Source organism: Panthera onca, chromosome D1 (assembly GCF_046562875.1).
Source record: "Panthera onca isolate mPanOnc1 chromosome D1, mPanOnc1 haplotype 2, whole genome shotgun sequence".
NCBI lineage: Eukaryota > Metazoa > Chordata > Mammalia > Carnivora > Felidae > Panthera > Panthera onca.
The window spans coordinates 6,700,619-6,721,563 of NC_138348.1; the positions used below are offsets into that span (position 1 = coordinate 6,700,619).

Consider the following 20,945-nt stretch of genomic DNA (forward strand, 5'->3'; position numbering starts at 1 on the left):
AAAGTGAACAAAATGAACTTCAGACCAAGGCTTCAAAAGGAACAGGTTGGGGGGGGAAGGGACCTAGGGCTACGTGAACCCTACCTGGGCCTTACCTCTATCTCCATCATAACCCAGCCCCACATCCTTTATCCTCCTCTTGGTGCTCATCTACCTTGACCTGGCCGCCACCTCTACCCTCCACCCAAACAATCCCAGACAGAAAAAAGAAGACGCCAACCAAAATCAAAAATAGTGTTATTAATTCTGGTGTCTCTGAAGCACGAAAAAAAAAAAAAAAAAGAAAGAAAGAAAAAGAAAGAAAAAAAAAAAGAAAGAAAAGAAAAAAAGAAACCACCCTTCCCACATTTCAGCCCCTGGTCCAGGCCAAGGGGCTGCCCCTGCAGGCAGTGCAGGCCCAGGGGCCAAGACAGTCCTGGCCACGGGCTCGAAACGGGACCAGCCCATGGGTTTGACTTCTAGGGCCTGGCTGGGAGGCTGCCTGCCTCAGTTTAGGGAGCCCAGGCCCTCGACTAGGGATGAGAGATCAGGGATCAAGGCCGGAGGTCTGGGCCACTTAGTTCCGGTACGCTGGCTAAGGCAGCCAGAGGTCAGGGTTCAGATGTGGAAGCCAAAGCCACTCAGTTCTGTGGTCCAGCAGAGGGCCAGAGACCAGGGATCCAAGTTACTGAATCCTAGGGCTGGGATCCAGAGGGTACCAGGCCACTCAGTACTGATGCTCCAGCAGGGGCTGGGCAGCCGGGCTCTCACGCTCCTCAGCAGGGGCAGGCCAGTCACCCAGGATCCCAGTGGGTGTGCCACTTTCAGGAGCACTGCTGTCCAAGCAAGGAATGTCCTGGGCTGCTCTGGCGGGCGAGGAGGCATTGGTGCTGATATCCGGGCTGAGGCTGAGGTCTAGGGGCGCCTAAGGGAGGGGAGAGAGGTTGGTGGGAAAGCAGACCCCAGTAGCTCAGGACCCAACCCTTCCACGGGACCCTTACCTGAGATTTGGGGGTGCCTCCTTTGGGGCTCCCTGAGGCTGGCTCTGCCTCAGATCCCCCCAGCCCCTTCCGACCCCCCAGGGTCCACTTCCCGCTGGGACCCTCAGAACTGAGGAGACCGGGGCCAGGGGTTCTTGAGGGCTGGGGACCCTCAGTGGGGGCAGGAGAAGAAGGGGTTGGTCCAGGGAGCCGAGGGGGTGGCCACTGCAGCAGAGGAGGGGGGCGCCCGTCACCAGAGCCGCTCAGGGAAGGCCGAGGGCCCCAGCCTGGACCCGGAGGGAGGGGCTGGTCTCCACTGCCTGTGGGAGACAGATAAGAGGGTAGAGATCTCAGCTAGGCCGTCCTCCTCACCCACCAGTTCGGCCCGGCCTCGCCAGCTCACCTGCTGTGTTCTCAGGTGTGGGGTGTGCCAAGGGGGGGTTATTGCTGAGGGAGCCCAAGCCACCGCCTCCGCCACAGTCCGAGTCATCCACGTTCCCGCCACTGTTGCAGCCGGCGCCACAGCCCTTATGAAGCCTGGGATGGGGGCAGTGGGGAGGGACAGGTTGGCAGGGGGAGGGCCAGCGACCTTGCAGGCACAAGCCCCCGGCTCCAGGACAAGTCACCTAACATCTCTGAGCCCCAGGATCCTGTCTCTAACAGATTTTGCCATCTACTGTGCAGGGTCTTCTAAGAGAGGCGTTAGCAATGGCTCTTAAGGCTAAAGGCCACCTTCAACTCTGGGAGAGCAGGATGAAGTCAGGTCAGCTCTGGGACGGTGTCAGCTCTCGGGGCCCAATCCTGGCTCCAGCACTTCCTCATTCTGAGCCCTAGGAGGAAGTGGCTTCACCTCGCTGAGCCTCTGCTTCTCACTCCAGGACCTCAGCCCCACAGGCTCGGGGTGGTGTTCTGGGCTCACCTCTCCCAGCTGTGCAGAAGCCAGCGGGCAATGGCACTCAGGCTGACAGGGCCACCCCACAGTGCCCGCAGCTGGGGGTGGCTGCCGGCCAGCGAGGTGGTGAGGGGGGACACATAGATGGGGTAGCCCAGTGGCTGGTCACAGGAAGAATTGATCATGTTGCGGAGGGCCTGCTTGGCGTTCTGGATGCTACCGCGTTCGGGGTTGCGGTTGCGCAAAAACACCAGCTCCTGCTGCTGCCCGGCCCACAGGCCACGTACACACTCGCGGTTCACCTGTGGGCGGCCACACACAAGGGTCAGGGGGTCAGTGCCAGGAAGGGGGCCGAGCGGGCACGGGGCGGGAAGGGGCATCCCCACCTTGATGACTCGGAAGCTGAGGTGGCGCCGGTTAAGCATGATGATCTTGTACTCGTCGGAGGCGTCATCCAGGACGTGACGCAGAGCCAGCAGCGAGGGCGTGTTGCTGAGGATGGCGCTGCGCCAGGCTGGGTCGCCCTCGTGCGAGATGACCAGCCGCTCCTCGTTGGCTGCGATGGCGTCGTACAAGGCGGCGGGCTCCTCATACTCATCTGGGGACGTGAAGTGATCCTGCGGGGTGGACCGGAGGGCCGCGTCAGTGGCCCCGCCCTGGGGAGGGGCTTCACCCCACGCCCCGCCCTGCCTGGGGGCGTGTCCCCTACCTGGTGGAGCTTGAGGGCCATGCGAACTCCAGGCGCCACCACACGATGAAGTAGGTCCATGTCAGCAAAGACCCACTCGTCGCGTGGGGACGTGATGCGAAAGTCCCCCTTGAACAGGGCGTGCAGGCCGTACAGGAAGGGCTCCAGGCTGTGGAAGAGAAGGCACAGGCGAGCGTGAAGGTTCCTGAGCTCTGGCTCTCCAGGCAGTGGTCAGAGCCGAGACCGCTCTTCCTGCAGGTCCTCAGTTTCCCCAGCCTGACAAGGTCCGTCTCCATCTGGGTCCTTCACGGGGTGGTGAGGAACAGGCATGATCATAACTGGGAGGTGTCTTGCCCACAGAGAGGAGCCACCCTGAAGGAAGGACTGATGTGGTTCCTGGGGGCTTCTGGCCCAGAGCTGTTCGTGGAAGGGGCAGGGGGAGCACAGGAGGCGCGGCCAGGCCTGTGGCACTCACCTGGCAGACATGCTGTGCGAGGCAGTCCCCAAGGCCCGCCGGCCCAGCACGCACAGGCCAAAACACAGTGTGACCAGCGGCGAGTTCCAATCCTGGTCCACGGGCTGCGGCACAAGGACCCCGTCCCCAGAGCCCAGCTCAGGCCAGGACAGGGAATTCGGGGCGGGGGGCAGGGCCCGGGCCAAGGGAGGCTGAGAGCAAGAGGGACTCGCACGGGGAAGGGAGAACCGGTGGGGCGAGGGAGGGAGGCAGCCCCAGGGTCGTGGTGGCCGGACCTGGCTGCGCCGGGAGGCGCAGTACTGGATCCACTCGAGGTGCACCGCGCAGAAGGAGGGCAGTGAGAGGCCGGAGAGGCGGAGGTCATAGTCCTCATCCACGCTCAGTGAGAAGGTGGGGTCCGAGTCGGCGTAGCCCGGCGCCCTCACGGGCCGCAGGGCTGCCGCAATGCCCTCGTGGCTCAGCCACGCCTCCAGCTTCGGTGAGCGGCTGACGTAGTAGATGATGCTCTAGGAGGAGAGGGCAGCCATCAGAGCCGGGGCCGGTGACTGCGGTCATGCCCTAGTCGTGGAAGAGAAAGCACCAGGATGCTCCCTGGGCCATCCACCCTCGGCCCCTCTGAGTTCCCTGAAGCCACGCGGGCAAGTGTGCCCCCCTCTCTTAGGCCAGGAAGCCCCCCTCCTTACACAGCATCGCCTGGAAGGTTCTGCCCTGTGGCAAGTGCTTGTCTGCTTGCTTCAGAAGATCCCTCATTTGAAGAGAGACTGGGGCTTAGACAGCAGACTTGCCTGAGGTTACACAGCAAAGCGGACGGAGCTAGGGGGTTCTAAACTGAACCCCCAGAACTTTCCACACCATGATGCTGTGGGATCCAAATGTCAGAGACCTTGGAAGGTCAGGCTAAGGTAGTGGGGCTGCCTGCAGGCCATGCCCGTAGGTCATGGGTCCCTTTAGGCAGGTGAGATGTGACAGCCACAGGGCTTCCACTCAGAAAAAAAGGCAAAGGCACAGTACCCTGTGCCCAAAGTCGGCGGCTCCTGTACCCCTTAAGTGAATGCTGGTTGCTGAGCAGGTGTTTGGGCAAATGGAGAAGAGCTTCTGGAAGGTAGACAGTCAGGATGGATGGGCAGTGTGTGGCTGGCAGTTGGTAACCAGCAAGGTTACAGGGATTCCATGGGCACCCTGGGATGGAGCCGATCTGGTCCTGTGCCTGGGGACAGGGTGGCCAGTCCGGGGCTGGGGAGGGTGCTGCAGCCGGCCATGAACAGAGGGCACCCAGACAGCAGGACGAGGAACGTCCAGCAGGGTGGCTCCGGTGGGGCACCCTGCCCCACACACCCGCCACCACGCCCGACTCATCCTTCCGAACTTCACCCCACACCGTCCTTGGCAGAGCACCCCCCAGGTCCTCCACAGACACCTGTACCCAGCTCTGACTGTGCCCAGCTTTGGAGGCAGCTGCATCCGTGGCAAGTCAGCTTCCCCATGGCACATTAAACTTGGCTGGGGTGGAGCTCGTCTCAGCCTGCCAGCCCAAGCCTGGCTAGGTGCCTGGTGCACAGCCCTGAGAAGGCTGCTGTTGGCCTTGAGCTGGGTTTCCGGGAGGCAGCAGGGTGACCTCAGTAAGAGCACTTTTCTGACAATGGGGGCGGGGGGGGAGAGGTGGACAGAACTGTGACCCCTGGATGACCTGAAGCTGGGAATGTCCCGGTCTGGACCACAGCCTCCTCCTAGGTGACAGTGAGAGGTGTGAGGCTCACGAGCCCTTCCTTAGAAGTGGATGGGTGGCTAGGAAAAACCACTGAAGAATTACAGTTTCTCTGACGTGTGCTGCAGAAGGGATGTCACTGGAGGCGAGAGGACAGCTGGGAGATGCAGACGCCTGGCCCAGAGATGACCTCAGGTGAGCAGGCCTATCTGGGCCCCAGGAGGCCTCCCCTCCAGACCCCGCGCCAGGAGCCCCAGGGCAGATGTTAAGAGGGCACAAGGGACTGTGGCCAGTGACCACCCTCACCCCACTCCCTCGGTTCCCTTACTCTGGAGGGTCACAAAGCTGCATCATTCCTGCCATCTCACAGAACTCCAGTAATCCCCACTTCTCAAGCGGATAAACCAGACACAGCAAAGGAGGTGACATCGCAGGCTTCCCAGAACCCAGTCCAGGGCTCCTGCTGGACCCCACACCGTGCCTCACAAACCCCACCACCCCCAGCAGGTGCTTGGCACACCCAGACTGAGACAGGGAGGCCCAGGCTTGGGTCTAAGACTGGCTCTGCCACTTTCCTCCTGATTCTGGGGCCTCAGGCTAATCGCCTCCTTCTGCGAGCCAGCTGCCATGGCCGAGACATCAGGACCTCTCTTGAAGGGTATGGTGGGCTTCAGCCAGTTTAGGAGCCTGTCCCTTGGTAAGTACCACCGCTAGGCAGCCACTTCTATGATTATCATTTAACGCCACCATTGGTAGCATTATCGTCCCTCTGTGCTGGTGGGACCTGGGCCAGGGTCCTGGTGGTCTAGAAGACTGGCCTCAGCAACTGCCCTTCCCAGGACCAGCAGCCCAGTGAGGGGACCCATGCACATACTGCCCACTTTCCCCCGATACTGCCCAAGGTGCATCTTCCAGAGGAGGGTGACAGGGAGACCCCCGCCCCCCAGTACCCTACTGCTAGAGCCACACAGGCCACTGAGGCCCCCGAGTCCTGCTGTCCGGTGATGGGTGGCACCTTGGAGGATGCTTAACCTAAGGCTTCTGCTTCCCTTGGGAAAAACAGGTTCCCAACAATCCAGAAGATGACACTCAGGACGCTCCTGGTCAGTGAGCATTTGCTAGTGGGGACCCCTGCTGCCCAGCCACCCGCCCGACATACCTTGACGTAGTAAGTGATGAGGATCTTGCGGAGGTCAAACACCTGCAGCATGGAGGCGGCGTTATTGTCGCTGATGCTATAGCCCTCCAGGACGTACTTGCTGGCCGTCACCTCCCAGGCCAGCCAGCGCTGCCCAAAGGCGGCATTGAAGGACAGGACCCGTGGCAGGTGGCCAGGCTCACAGCAGCAGCAGCCCTCATCCTCCTCCACGCCCTCCGTGATGGCCTCTACCTCGCGCTGCTGGCAGTAGGTACCTTGGGGGGGGGGGGGGGGGGGGGAGTCAGGGGGCCACCAGGACATCCCGCCTGCCTTTTCCCCAGCCAGCACCCCGGCCTTCGTCATTCCCTGCCCGGGGATGCCGTTTGAGTAAACGTTATTAAATGAACGGATCGACAAATGAACCCTTTCTCTTCCTGACTCCCAGGGGCCACAGCAAAGACCGAAGCTCAGGGGCGCCTGGGTGGCTCAGTCGGTTAAGCGGCCGACTTCGGCTCAGGTCATGATCTTGCGGTCCGTGAGTTCGAGCCCCGCATCGGGCTCTGTAATGACAGCTCAGAGCCTGGAGCTTGTTTCAGATTCTGTGTCTCCTTCTCTCTCTGACCCTCCCCCGTTCATGCTCTGTCTCTGTCTCAAAAATAAATAAAACGTTTAAAAAAAAAAAAAAAAAAAAAGACCGAAGCTCAGAGAAAAGCGACCTGCTCAAGTTCATGGTGCTCATGAGCTGTGCTTAGAGCCCCTCTGCACCCTCAGGGGCCTTTTCTGAAGCTGACATCCAACATGGACGTCTTCCGAGGGCAAAGAGCTAGCTCACCCACCAGGGGTCATAGGTGGCACCCAACCTGGGCCAAGCCCAAGACCACAGGGCAGGCAGTTGGGAGCGGAAGGGAGATCCCAGAGCTCCGGGCCCAAGCTTGTACGAGTACAGCCTGTTCAGTCCCTGTGGACCCAGAGTCAGGGCAGGGACACAGCTTGGCCAAAGGAGACCCTGCCGCCTCACCAGTTATACCGGGAAACCCAGGCCCAGGGAGGAAGAGTGCCTTGCTCAAGGTCACCCTGCAAACCAGGGCAGGGATGGACTAGAATCCAGCCCTCACGCGCCATGCAACGCAGCAGCCCGCGTCAGGCCCAGGCCCCGCGGCTCACCCCGGAACTCAAGGCCACGCAGCTGGAAGGTGACGAGGCCATTGCCAACCTCGATGAGGTGCACCAGGGCGTTGAGGTAGTCAGAGGCCAGGACGAAGCAGTCGCCGGGGCCGTAGTTGCCCCAGCGGCCCAGCACCAGGTCCCCACACAGCGTGTGCTGCAGCGAGCGCGTCAAGTGCTCGTAGAAGATGGAGTTGAGGTTGTTGTCGTCAGCGCCTGAGACCCAGGACAGACAGACAAATGGGCAAAATGACAAGTAAGCGAGGCTCCCTCCCCAGGGAGGCCCGGCGGCCCTAAAAGCCCCCAGATGGCCAAGTACACACCTGGGTTCCGATCTAGCTGGGTGACCAGGCGGGTGTTGGAATGATCCACACGTTTAGTGCTGTTCAGAGAGAAGGACAACACAGTTGGCTGAGAGGGTGAGGCTGCCCAGGGTTCAGACGATGATTCCCGCCAGCCCACCATCGCGTCCTCTGAGCCCACACCCCTGTTCTCTGGGCAGATGCCATGACAGCCCCACTGCACACGAGACTGAGGCTTCGGGACGTGAGGGGACTCACCTAGGACCACATGGCCAGGAAGCCCAGGGTGTGAGCCCGAGGCTCGGCCTGACTCAGGTTTTGCCCTCATCAGATCACCCATCTGAAGCCCACCGTGCCCGAGCACCTGCAACCTCGCTGTGGCACCCCCCTGCACCCCACCCCGCCTGGGCCCCGAGCTCCTCTCCCTTCCGGGTCCCCTCCGGGTGACCCACCTGCTCCCGCAGTACTCACTTGTAGTCGCGCTCCCAGAACTTGAGGGGCCGCGCGTAGGACATGATGAAGACGGCACTGCCCAGCAGGGGGTTAAGTGGCGTGGAGAAGAGTGCTGAGAGCAGGGCCTGAACGAACAGCATGGCCGAGTCTGGGCGCAAGTCAAGGAGGTGGCAGGCATACAGGACCCTCCCTGACCTCCCTCACCACTCCTTGACCCCCGTCAACCTGCCCCGTGCCCCCAACCCCCCCCCCATCCAAGCCACAGCCCTCCTCGCACACCCCCACCCAGGCAGCGGGCGGCAGGCTGGGTACGTGGCACGGCAAAGGGCTGGGCAAAAGCGTGGAAAGCCGAGCCCCAGGTGATCTGCCAGGGCGCGATGTAGGTCAGCACAAAACGCAGCTTGTACAGCAGGTCCCACAGCTGGCAGGGTCGGAGAGGGGAGAAGTGAAAGATACACAGGTCACTCACAGAGGTGGGGGTCTATCAAGTACCCATTCGCAGCCTCGAGCCTACCCCAGTGGCTGCCCACGTGCGAGTCAAGCTCAAGATCACTCCCGGCCCTTTCTCCCTGGACCTGGCTCAAAGTATCCGTTACCGTTAGCAAACCCTCTACGGGAGCATTAGCCATCTATTTGCAGGACCACCCTGGGAGCTTCCTATTGCTGTCCCACTTCACAGATCGGAAAGGTGAGGTTCAGAAAAGGTAGGGCAGGCAAATGACTCGCTCAGGCCATCAGTCAGTGATGAGGCTGGGCCTCAACCACGATACTGAGAGTCAAGACACAGTCACAGGCCCCACCCTCAGAAGGGGATACAGTTTGGATCCCTACCACTCTGGGCCAGACCAGAAAACCAGACCAGAACACCCATGTAAAAGAAAAAGGCTCAGGGTTATGCTGGGATCTTTGCTGGGATCCCAGAGCTATGAAGGTACCACTACAGGCTTCCAGTATAGTGCCGAGGAATGGTTCTTTGTTCACAGTGATCCCCTCCCCCAACCCCTGGTCAGGGGATCCCACAGCCTGGCAGAGCAGTCTGGATATACCCAGGCCCCAGGGGCTTCTGAAACTCAGCTCTTAACTGCTCCCCAGGGCTGTGGCTGGCAGAGGGGCAGAGCTCAGAGGCTGGTATCTAGAGGACAAGGCCAAGTCTGAACTGCCTTAACTGCTTATAAGGAAAGTGACCACATACCATGATTCAGAGAACAGGCAGCCAAGTGAGACAGACCTGGATTCAAGTCCTGGCTGGCTACCAATTCTCTGGGGGACCTGAGGCAAGTCACTTTAGCCCTTTAAACCAGTTTCCTCCGTGCCCCTGGATAAACTGCTGCGAAGGCCCACGGTGGGGCTGATGTGGAACAGCAGCGGCGAGGGCCGCAGGCCCCTGGGGGAGTTCTCCCCGCCACCCCGTTCCCGCTGCACAGCCCAGAGACTGCAACATGAGCACCTCACCTTGCTGCAGAGCAGAGACATGAGGAAGTAGTCAAGCAAAAAGCCCTGGGAGAGGCGTGGGTAGTCGAAGTGGAAGAGCAGAACAGTGAAGGCCAAGGTCAGGTACTGCTGGGGCGGGCAGCAGAAGGCTGAGCGCAACAGCTTCAGCCCAGCCACGGTCATCAGCAGCGCCCGGCAGCTGTAGACGAGAAGCAGGCATCATGTGCCAGGCAGGGCTCAGGAGGCAGAAGAGATGGCTGCCCATCCCTCCCCGGCCCTGGCCTGGGCGCCGCTGGGCTGGGCCCTGCTCTTTTGGGCTGGTGACTCTCAGCCTCTGCTCTCCAAAGGGGTCGCCCTTTTTAGACACATCTGGGAGACACGTTTGTTTTCCAAGAGGCAACTGTCTCAGCAGAAAAGGTCAGAAGCCCGAATCCTGCTTTAGTTGGCTGGGCAGCGGAGGCAGGTTTTCATTCCCTCTGTGGGCTTCAGCATCCCACGTGTCACGTGGGAACGCAAGTGGTGGGATGGTGGGGGCGGGGCAGTCCTCACTAGAGGCAGAACTTGTCCGGGTGGCTGACGACAGCATGGGCGTCCACCGTGAGGGCATTGAGCACCACAGCGGGGTAGATGAGGTACTTCTCGATGCACTGCAGGCCGGCATACAGCTTCTCAAACCACATCACCTGGGCAGCGCCTGCGAGAGAAGGCAGGACTGTTGACTCTGTGTGTTCCCCTCTTACCGCAGGGCCAAGTCAGGTGCGCTCCCAGAGGGAACCTGGAGGGAGGGCAAACCAGGGGACATGGCTCTCCAGGTGCCTAGAAGCTTTGTGGCAGCTCAAATGAGGGCAATGAGGCCCGGACAGGGCACATCAGGGGCCCAGGGCACACTCTTTGCCTGTTCTGCTGTCTGAAAACAAATGGAATGAGGCCATCCAACATGCCCACTGGAGCCACGGCAGGCTGGGTGAGGCCCCTATGCGCTGTGACCTTGAGCTGCAGGGCCCTTCGTAAGGGGCCACTGCCACCTGGCTTGAGCTGATCATCGTCACGCGCGGGGATGGGCAAAATCTTTTATCACTGAAGTAAAACAGGGCACGTGGAACTTTGCATAACAAAACCAGATGATTAAACAGAGACTTAAAGGTGTTTTTATCACAGGGCTCAAATGAAAATCAGCCAGGCAGACCTGGTCTACTGGAAACCAATCTGTGATCCCGGACGACAGATCCCTTTAGAGCCTTGGAATTCTACTTCTTCCATCTCCTCAGAGAAAGCAAAAGAGGCGGGAAAAGGGCAGGGCAGGCAGGGTGAGAGCAAAGCAGGGGCCAAGCTGGGGCACAGCAGGCAGGAGAAGGCAGGCAGGGCCCTTGAAGGGGCTGCAGGGTCAGCGCGGTCAAGACAGCCCGGGGGGAGGCTGCCCCCTGCCGGCAGGCTGCAGGTCAACCAGGAAATCAGGGCAGGAGGGGCGGAGGGGTGGGGGCAGGCACTCACCTCGAACTTCATACTGGCTGTACTCCAACGGCTTCAGCACAGGCTGCGACAGGCAGAACCAGGGCAGCTGTTTGCGGAGCTGCGGCAGCAGGTAATGCGTGAAGAAGCCCACGGCCCCAGCCAGTGCGTACAGTACGAACCCCAGCGCCGACTGCAGGAGGGAGAGGCCAGAGGCTCAGCCAAGGGGAGCAGGCCAAGGAGCCAAGGGGGCCTGGGCACGGGCTGGGCAGGGGCAGAGAAAGACACGAGGCCATGGCTGCCCAGGGCCCTCAGGTGGAGGAGGCTCCGGCAAAGACCCAGGGGACAGGGGTGGCCCATGCCACACGAACCTTCAGGGCGATGAAGACGGTGCTGGCGCTGATGGCAAAGGTGAGCACGGCGATCACCACACACATCACCAGGTCAGAGTGCAGGACCTCACGCTGCAGGGCCGGGAAACACCAGCGTGGGTGCCCGCCGCCCGGGGGGCTGACCACACCCTGTCAGCTCCCCACCCCAAGACTAGAACCCCACACTCCAGCCCCTCACCACCGACTGGCGCATCTTGTCTGGCAGTGGGTCTGGGGGCTCGGCCCGAGCCGTCTCCAAGCTCCGCTCCTCCAGCTCGGGGAAGAGCTTGCTCCGAATCAGAGACCTGGGGTGGGTGAGAAGAGGCAGAGGCCCGGGTCTGCAGAGGCCACGCTCCTGCCGCAGGCACCAGGGTCGGTTGGGGCCAGGCACGTGCACGGAACCCCCCCGCCCCTGCAACCCTTGCCATGCACGGACACACACGCAGACACACACATGCGCACGGACAGGCACGTGCAGGCACCCACCAGAGCACGGTGGGGTCACTGCTCTGACGGCTCAGGTGGTAGGACAGGGCCACCAGGAGGCCACAGAAGACCGAGAAGAGGACAGGGACGTGCTGCTCCGGCCAAGGAGTCTGGGGAGAGAACCCATGCTGGTCAGGGGAGGCAGGGTAAGCGTGGGAGGGGAGGGGAGGATCTACCGCCCCCTCCCCCTGCCCCGGGAGAAGCCACCGCTGAGCCCAATTCACAGTCCTGCCCCGACAACACCCCTGGGCCTCAGCATGCCCCCCACCCCACAGGTCATCCCTACCTTGATGGCCCCAAGGCAGAAGCCGTAGAGCAGGGCAGCAGCCAACAGGCTGCGGGAGAGGCTAAAGACGGCAGTGAGCGGGCTGGTGGCGGCTGTCAGGTGAGAAACAGCAGGTAAGGCCCGACTGCTACCTGCTGCTGCCCCACCTCACCCGCACCCCACTGCCCCTCGATTCTCACAGGCTAACCTCCCTGGGACCCATCACTAGCCCATTGTTCTCTGCTCCTCGAGCCCTGAGAGGCCTTCAGGGCTTCTGGCGTTCTTGGGTTTAAACCACTTGTTTGGGGAGGGGAGGAAGCAGGGGGAGGTGACGGGCTCTTGATCCACACCTACAGATACCCACAGTATAGACACAGGAGAAGACTCAGCAAAAGGCTGGAGCCACACACCCAACCCAAGGCCCCTCCTGGGCCCCACACTGCCTCCCGACACGCAAGCCACCTATGGGCCCCCTACCTGTACCCCCAAAGCCGTGCATATCTATCTGCTCCAGCAGGTACATGAGGCAAGTGTTGACCTGGGGCAGGAGGCCCAGGAGGAAGACGAACGGGAAGCACAAGGTGAACACTGCCAGGGAGGGAAAGCAAAGGCCCGGCCGGTCAGCCTGCAGGCCACCCCTTGGCCCACCGTTGGGGCCTCACTCCCCTGAGTCACCTCAAGGCTGCCCAATCTCACCAGTGGCCACGTCCCGGGCACAGAAGAAGAAGGAGGCGGAGAAGAGCGTGAGGCCGTACAGGGAGACGGGTGGGAAGGGCTGAGCTGAGCCCAGGGCGTCCAGCAGCCAGATGAGCAGACAGCAGATACAGAAGTAGACGGGCCGGCTATATGCGATCACCCAGTTGTGGCCCTGGGGAGTGGGACTGTGAGGGGCCAGGCCTCCCCCACTGACCACCCCGCACACATGTGCGCACACACACGCACATGCTCACGTGCCCTACCCGTGGCCCTGGATCTAAGACAGAAAGCCTGGCAGGGTGAGGGCAGCAGGACTGAGAATCTGAGGCCATACGGGTGGTGAGGGAGCCCTGCCCCTCCCAGACCCCTGCACACCTGGTCTCAGCCCCTGCCAGCCCCACATTTGAGCACCCTCGGGAAAGCACTCTACTCACGTGCATGGGAGATGCCGCATCAGGCTGGACACTCTGGAAAAAGACAGGAGCTACATTCGCAACAGAAGCCAGAGCCCAGGACCCGCTTGGTTCCACCACTGGCTGTCAGGAGTAACCAGGGCAGGATCCTAAACTGTCCTGAGCCTTGGTTCTCTCATTTGTAAGGCAAGGGGCTGGTTACAGGGAATCTCAAGCGTCTTATCTGCTTTCCAGCTCACACCCCTCAAAATGGATTATGGGAAAGGAGGCATGTGGAAAGAGGTGGGGCGGTGGGGGGGGGGGGGGGGGGAAGGGAGGTGGCCCGGGGAGTAAGGACTGACCTTCAGCAGGGAATACTGGCAGGAGGCAATGACCAAGCAGAACTGGAAGACCCAGATATCCGTGAAGAAGCCCTTAAGCAGCAGCAGGTAGCCCAAGAAGGCAACGAGGCTGCTCAGGCCTACGCCGAGTATGTTCTCCACCAGCCCCCGAGTCCTGGAGAGACAGCAAGGTCAGGGCACACCCAACTCCTTACCGGCTAGGGGGGCAAAAGTGGGTGGAGCACAGAGGACAGGACCCAGCCACAAAGGCCCACGTTTGTGCCTGTGCCCGCGCCACCCCCTCATCCTCTGAATGTCGGAATCTATACCTCTCAGGGATGGAGGCCAGTTCGCACCTCTTCTAGGAAGCCACCCCGTTGCTAACCTGAATCCCAATCTCCGTCCCTTCTAGACCCTGTAGGCTCCAAGTGCCACCGCTCCGGGGACTGCCTGTCTCTAGCCTACGCGTGCCATGCACACAGGCAGTGCCCCACAAACACTGGCTGCAGTGCCGGGAGGAAATCCAGACCATGGAAGCCAGGACATGGGCTCTTAGGCCCAAGTCATCCATGCAGACAAGAGAAGTCACTTGACTTCTCTATCTGACTTCCTGGGCCTCAGTTACCCCCGAGAAATGGGAAAGCTGAGACAAAGAGTTTGCGAGCTTTTTTTAGACCGTGGGCCTCTATTCAATAAAATCTAAAATAGAAACAGATATAAACAAGAGACCGGACAAGAATGGTTTGTCTTGAGTGGAGCTTTGGGACAGAGGAGTAACTAAAGCACCATCCGCTTGGCCACCCCTTCACCCCTTCACGCTCCAAAAGGACCTAGATGAACCCCACTCCAGCCCTTGACACACCTTCAGTGACCCCCAGCAACGGTTAGGCTTCCTGCTGCCGTGATGGCCTCCATATGTTTATAGGGTTCAGAAGGCCGGGGGGCCGGGGGCCAGGGGTCGAGGCGGGTGGGCACTCACCGGTCCAGGAGGGCCAGGAGGGCCAGCCGCTCATAGCGCACAGACGTCCAGCGGCCAGGAAGAAGCCAGTACTTGTAGCTGTGCTGGGCACGAGGTGGTGCCTCCTCCATCAGCGTCTGCTCCTGGGATTCGTGCAGGGAGTCCTGGTCCAGCAGGTCAAACTGCGGTCCCCACAGCCGCAGCCATCAGCCCCTCGCCCCCCACACGGTCCACTGCCACCATCCCCCTGCCCGGTGCACACTGGCTGGTCAGCCGTTTCCTCCAGCACAGAGTCCCCGCCATCGAGCAGCCCTGTGGCCTGTCCTGACGCTCCATCACAAAGGCCCGATCCTCTCTCCGGGTTCCTAGGACTCAATGGCTCAATGGCTGCTGGGGACCCGCCGGGGCTGCTGCGGGCCACAGTCACCAGTGCCGTCCGTGTCTGTCTTCCCCACTCAGGCAGCCTCTCCCACCTCTTCCTGGGCTCGGTGAAATCCACATTTGGGACGCAGTGCAATGCTACCCTCCTCCTGAACAGAGCCATCAGGCTCACTCTGACCATCCTATCCCAGAGCACACAGGGAACCGGCCCTGATGACAGGCCTGGGTGCCAATGCCAGTACTGTGAGGCCCCGGGCAAATACCTAATCTCTTTGCATTTCTTGCATCTTTCGTTCAACACATACTCATGGGGCACAACTATAGGCCTCGCCCTGGGCCTTAGGGATACAATGCAGAGCCAAAGATGCACAGCCCCTGCCTCTGGATGTGGCCATCAGCTGTCTCAGGACCGTGGTGCCTATCCCGTGTGACAAGTAAGGAGAATAAACGCACCAGAAAGGGACACGTGGGGCTTCTGGGCACTGCATATGCTGTCTGTGACCCTGAGTGTCAGATGAGTGGGTGCTCCTTTCACGACTGTTCTCTAAACTCTGACTCTGGCTTTGAAGCATCTTTAATGCTTCTGCCATTATTAGACAGATCCTGTAAACTGTTGTCCAAACCGGGGTACTTTTGGGAGTGAGATGGGAGCCCGTGAATAACCCCGCTAAGGCAACAAGCACGAACAGAGTGCCCCGTGCTATGCGGTGCACCTGGGCCCAGCACAGGGAGCAGCACAGCCAAGTACGTGGAAGAAAGCGCCTCTTCTACAGGTATCACTGTCGACACTCGTCATCCCCACTTAGTGGGGGCCCCTCTGGGATAAAGGAGATACCCTAGACACGCCTGTTGAATAAGCAAATAAACAACTCCTTGGGCCCCAGAGATCCAGAGAGCCTGCACGCCCAGTGTCAGCCATCAAAGGTCAGGACGGACACCTCAGGGCCCCCGGGAGCCCTTACTTGGAACGGCTCGTCCCTCCTGGTACCTGGGCAAGTGCTCAGTGACCTGCCCCCCCCCCCCCCACTGCCCCTCCCGCAGGTCCTTCCCTGACCGCTGGCTCCTCACCTCTGGGATCTCCAGGGGCACGCGGCGCACCTGCATACCCTGCAGAACCACTGGCCTTGGCTGCAGCAGGTTCAGGCCACCTGCCGCCTCAGGGACATCAGCCGAATGGAAACTGGAGGAGTGTGAGTGGCGGTCCCTGTGGGAACAGCAGCCATGAAGGTTAGGCCACTGGAGAGCCCTGGGACAGCGGGGGCATTGAGGCCAAAGTCAGGCCACAACTGGGGCCTTGCAACAGGGGGTTGCTCAGATACAGAATACAGGAAACAGGTGGCAGAAAGATCTCCCTCCCAGGCCCTGGTTCCTAGAAGCCTCCTGCCTAGAGATGTCGTGTTCCTACAGCGTAAGCACCCCTACAGGCCTGCCCTTTGCCACTCTCCACCCTCTTCTCCTAGAGATTCTGAGCTGCCCCTGCCCCAGCCCAGGGAAGAGACAATATCCCTAGAAACATCGGCCCAACAGGCTGCCGGCCGGGCGAGCCCAAGCTTGGAGACTCACCAAGCTCCATTGGCTGCCTGCTCCCCCTGTTGCCCCACAGGGTTCTCGTAGCCGCCTCCAGCCAGGCCAAAGGTATAGGAACGCCGCACGCCTGGGGCAAGGGTATGGGACACAAAGCAGCAGATCAGGGACAGGAGCACCCAGGCCTGACCCACGTGGACCGTCATGCAAGGAAGAACCGCGTGCTACATCCTCCTGGGTGGCAGCCCAGCCCCTAGGGACCATGAGCTGGAGAGGAGAGAGACCGCGGGTCAGCTCGCCCTGGGTTTGGGATTCTCTCCCGCCACTTGCTCAGCTGTGACTTCAGTCTGTGTCTCAGCCTCCTTAGCAGCAGGGCAAGGATTACGAGGCTACCCCGTGCCTCGGGGCGGCTGCAAGTCTGAGGTCAGGCAGCACAGGTAAAGCGGTCGGTCGCCACGGGGCTGAGGGCGCGGTACGTGCCCGACAGAGCAAGCGCTGCTGCGAGGACTACGAAAACCCCCGCGTGAGGGCCAGGGGGTGTGGGGTCAGCCGGGCTCAGGGGCTCGGCCGCTGGACTCGGGGGAGGGGCTCACCGCTCTCGTCGTAGAAGTAGTGCACGGCGCCCTCGGAGGTGTCATCAAAGGTGCAGGCCTCGTGAACGGTGGCGCCGGCCCGGGTGAGCAGCAGCGAGGAAGCAAAGTGCAGGGCGGAGGGCAGCGTCAGCGCCCGGGAGTGAGAGGCGGCCCGGCCCCGCTGAGCTTCCTGCAGGCTGCTGAAGGGGGGGGTCGGCCCACGGGTCAGCGCCACTTAGAGCCACGGGCCCCCACCGCCCCTCCAACCAGCCAGCAGGGGCTCACCTGGGCGGCGAGCCCATAACAGAGGCTGGAGGGGTGGGGTTGCTTCCCGCATTGTGGCGCCTGCGGATCGCCTGAGTGCGCCTCACACTGCTTGTGCGGTCCCGCTTGCCGGTCTCCTCGGCCGCTGCCCAGAGAGAGGCCCCAAGCGTAAGCGACACGGGCTTGGACACGTTGGGGGGGCGTGCGGGGCGGGGGGGCGGGGGAGCAGGCAGCAGCTGCTCCCGCACGGAGCTAAGTGTCAGGCCTCATTCAACTCCGTCCTGCCTCTGGGGCCTAGCCAGGTCACCTAACCACACTTGTGCCTCAGTTTCCACGCTTGGAAATGAAGATAGGACCTTGCCCTGCCCCACTGGCGGCCCAGGACAACGAATGCAGATGCTGAGGATCCTCGACGGCCGGAGGCTTTGTACTGACTGCCAAGATCTGGAGCCAGGTGTCTGAGGTCTCTCGGCCCTGCTCAGCTGAGGGGTTCAGCAGACGCCTCTCACTCACTCAGTCCACCTCCACCGGCTCCCTGAGACAGAGGCCGAGCTGACTCTGACCAGCTCCTCTGCAGCCTGGCCCTTGTCCAAACCCAAGCCCGTAGCTAGCTCGTCTCCCCACCCCACCCCCAGCAGAGCGGACACTCACCTCCCCCCACAGCACCTTCCTCTTGCAGCTCCCCCCGCCAGCCGGGCTGGTTGGCGGCAGGTCCCCTGTGGGCCTCAGCAGGCAGCAGAGCGGGCTCCCCAGCAGCCAGCTCCACCCCCGCCTGGGCCTCCAGCTCAGCCTTGGAGCCAGCCAGGGGGGCCCTGAGGACATCGCCCCCTGCCCCATCCATGCTCAGCACTCGGGCATGCGTTTTGGCGCTGGCGGTACTAGGCGTCCGCTGGGTCCCATAGGGCCGCTTGGGGGGCACAGCCGTCCCCTCCTCAGCCCCATGGGGGGCCCGTCGCTTCCGGGGTCTCCCTGCTGCGCCACGGGAGCTCTCGGGGGAATAGCAGGAAGTAGAAGAAGAGCTGTCGGTACTGTAGCGGCGCTGAGATCGGAGGCTGGAGGCCGGGCTCAGTTCGCTGCCCTCGCTGGTGTCTTCGTCCTCAAAGAAGCCCCCGCCTTCAAGCAGGGGCCGCCGAGGGGCACGGCCAGGTGGGGAGTGTCTTCGCATGGGTGGCCGCCGTTTGCTGGGCCGCAACAAGGCCAAGTCCTTGGGCCGCACGACCAGGAGCGGCTCGGCTGGGCCCGGTGGCGTCCCTGCTCCTATGACCGTGTCAAAGGAACGCAGGGTGTCATCTGAGGGGACTCCAGCATCTGGTGACGCAGGCAGCTCAGCCTCAGAGGGTGGGTCTGTGTCGCTGCCCTCCGGGGCTTGCCCCCCAGGGGGGCTGTCCAGGTGGGTGGAGTTGGTTTTCTCACTCTTGAAGCTGCTCAGCGTCTCCCTGTCAGTGCCACTGAAGCAGGAATCCGAGGAGCCGGCTTTCTGGGGTGTGGGCTCCCCAGAGCCCCGCCTGTCCAGGGGCTGGTAGCCGCCTGCCGCCCGGCGTTGTTCCCGTCGACTGCTGGTCCTCACCAGGGCCCGGTCAGGCCGGGTCAGGGTCAGGAAGCTCTTGCTCAGCTCCTGGCTGAGGCTCCCTTTCAGAAGGGGGCTCATGGGAGTATCGGCCACACTGCTCCCCCTCCAGGGGGCTCCATCCCCAGCCAGAGGAGAACGTTCTGAAGAGTCTGTGCTGGGGAGAGAGGGGTCTGGGGCAGCCCCCGGGGGTGTCTGGGGAAGGTCTCCAACTATCAGAGAAAAGGAAGACAGAAAGTGAGGGAAGGGCATGTTGCAAAAGGAACCGGTCGCTAAGAGGGTCCTCAGGCCGCTGCTTCCCCAGAGCCCAGCGGGGGCAGGACAATGAGGAGGCCCCAACCTGAAGGACAAAGAGAGCCCCAGAGAAACAAAACTTGGGGTGACTCAAAGACAAGTCAGCTCGTCCTCCCCCCGCTGCCAAGTCCCTGCCCTAACATGCCCACTCACTCAGTTTCTCCTGTGAGCTTAACTTCAGCATCTCTCGATCAGCCGAGGTCACGATCACGTTGTTGCTGCCCTGCTCCCGAACCAGCTCCTTGATGTCTGCGACCATGGCCCCACAGGTGTCAGCAGGACTTCAAGGCACCGGTGTGCCATCCCGTTCCACACCACCAAACTCAGCCCTGAGCAGGAGCCACCTACCTCTGAGGGGCCCGGAGTCCTCCATCCGGGGCAGCAGCTCCTAGGCACACAGACAAACAAATGAAGGAACACGCCGGGTAAAACGAAGGTTCAGGACATACCCACAGTGGGGTCGGGCTCCCAAGAGAGAAGTGGGACAGACTGACGCTAAGGACCACTCACCGAAACCTGATTGAAGCCAAACACGGAATGCTGGGAGCTACAGCGTACCGGCGGTGTAGAACTCACTTTCCGAAACACTGTCATCTCCACTCCGGGGTCCCTAGCAGAGGAGAAAAACATCAGCTTTCAGCTGACCTCCCCTCTTCCCATTGTACTTCTTCCACCATCCCCGGCACTCCTCTCTTCTCCAGGGTCCTGTCGAAGGTCTGGGGCTGACCGCAGAGCTAGCACTCAACTGCTCACGGAGCCAATGTCCCCTAAGCCCCCAAACCTTAAGGCCAGGCACCAGGACCCCTCAATTCCCAACGCAACCCCTACGCCACCAACCTGGGCAAACTGCTGTCCCCCTGTGCAGGCTCTTCTTCCGGCTCCCCCATGGTAGAGTTGCGCTTCTCCACGATCTCGCCCTGGTCGAACATAGCATGCAGCCGATAGTTCACAGTCTTGATAGTAGCGAACATGACAGCCACCACAAGGCAGTACACACCGGCCACCATCAAGCTGGGGGGCAGGACCTGGAGATGGCAGCAAGTCAGGCTCCTCTTTATACAGCCCCGGCCCCATGGGGTAGGCCTACCGCCACAGTCAGAGCCGGGATTCACAAATTCACAAGACTTCATCGCCCATCCCTTGCTACAACTGGTACCGAGACCTTGTCGAGAAGCTCGGTCCTCTAACAGGAGTCAGATTAAGTGAGGGGCTCAAGGTCACCCAGCCCAACAAAAGAATACTTTGGCCACTCTTCCACCTACCCCAAACGCTGCAGTGAATCCTCTCCACACCCCAAGTGCCCAAGGCACAGCCCGGAATCCCTACCAGGTTGGCACCCCTCCCTGACATCCACCCTCCCTTTCCCCGCGAGAGTCACAGGTGGCGGCAGCATCTCACCATGTACAGCAAGAAGGGAAAGGTGAGCAGGAAGATCCAGACATAAAGGTGGAAGCAGTTGGAGAAGGTGCTCTGGTGCGGGTCGAAGAACCAACCGCCGGTGAGCGAGGCCCACACCCCCTGGCGCAGGATCTGCAATACCTGCGACCCCATGGCCCCGCCGCTGATGCGCGCGCCCCCCTCCCGGGACCCTCATGGGGGCGGCCGCCGGCCCATGCCCCGCCTGGCGCCCGAGGGCCCCGGGGCCCGGCCTCGAGCTCACGCCATGGCCTCCCCCAGCGGGGGAGAGGGGTCGCCCGGGCAAGGGGGCGGGCAGGGGGCGGGGCCGGCCGGAGCAGTCAGCGGAGCGAGGCCTGGGCGCGGGGGTGGAGCCTCATCAGGGGCGGGGTCCAGGCCCCCACCCCCGGCCCAGAACTGTTCCGAGGGGCCGATCCGGTAGGCAGGCGCGGGGCACGGGCCGGGCACCCGTCGGCGGCATCCAGAGATGGGCGTGGAGTGGGTGCTCCGGGGGTGCAGACGACGGCTCCCTCGGCTCTGGCCCGGGGAGAGCCCCGGGACCCTGAGGTCCACTTCCGGGGTTACAGGTCACTCTCTTCGGGCTCCGCGCTCGCCCGGCTACTGCAGGAGCCGGCCCAAGGGGGAGGCCGGAAGGAACCGCGAGCCGCCAGCCAACAGTGGCGCATGCGTGCGACGGGCCTAGTTGAGACCCGGAAAAGGAAAACCTGACGGCAGGAAACCCGACGCACGCGCAGGAAGGTAGTGGAGCGCTAAGAAGCGGCG

The 20,945-nt window shown here is 61.8% G+C and overlaps 1 protein-coding gene across 6 annotated transcripts; it reads right to left on the reverse strand.

Moving 5' to 3' along the window:
* Positions 1–219: 219 nt before the first annotated feature.
* PCNX3 (pecanex 3) lies at positions 220–20,899 on the reverse strand. Of its 6 annotated transcripts, none has more exons than XM_060607238.2 (35): positions 20,166–20,899; positions 19,605–19,792; positions 19,278–19,377; positions 19,116–19,155; positions 18,921–19,016; positions 17,558–18,685; positions 16,928–17,051; positions 16,664–16,839; positions 16,110–16,200; positions 15,615–15,750; positions 14,187–14,347; positions 13,229–13,382; positions 12,909–12,941; positions 12,475–12,646; positions 12,256–12,366; positions 11,800–11,891; positions 11,514–11,623; positions 11,227–11,332; positions 11,028–11,120; positions 10,699–10,849; positions 9,757–9,901; positions 9,229–9,406; positions 8,089–8,197; positions 7,795–7,924; positions 7,345–7,403; positions 7,022–7,237; positions 5,879–6,132; positions 3,290–3,520; positions 3,015–3,118; positions 2,561–2,708; positions 2,238–2,468; positions 1,879–2,153; positions 1,363–1,496; positions 981–1,279; positions 220–904 (listed from the first exon to the last, which is right to left on the reverse strand). In XM_060607238.2, exons 1-35 carry the CDS (start codon positions 20,316–20,318, stop codon positions 707–709), a joined length of 6,126 nt encoding a protein of 2,041 aa, XP_060463221.2. In that variant the 5' UTR covers positions 20,319–20,899; the 3' UTR covers positions 220–706. The 6 variants fall into 6 exon arrangements, with proteins under 6 accessions (XP_060463221.2, XP_060463223.2, XP_060463222.2 ...); XM_060607240.2 differs by having other exon boundaries at positions 14,187–14,308; positions 16,664–16,842; XM_060607239.2 differs by having other exon boundaries at positions 14,187–14,329; positions 16,664–16,842.
* Between the last annotated feature and the right edge of the window lie 46 nt (positions 20,900–20,945).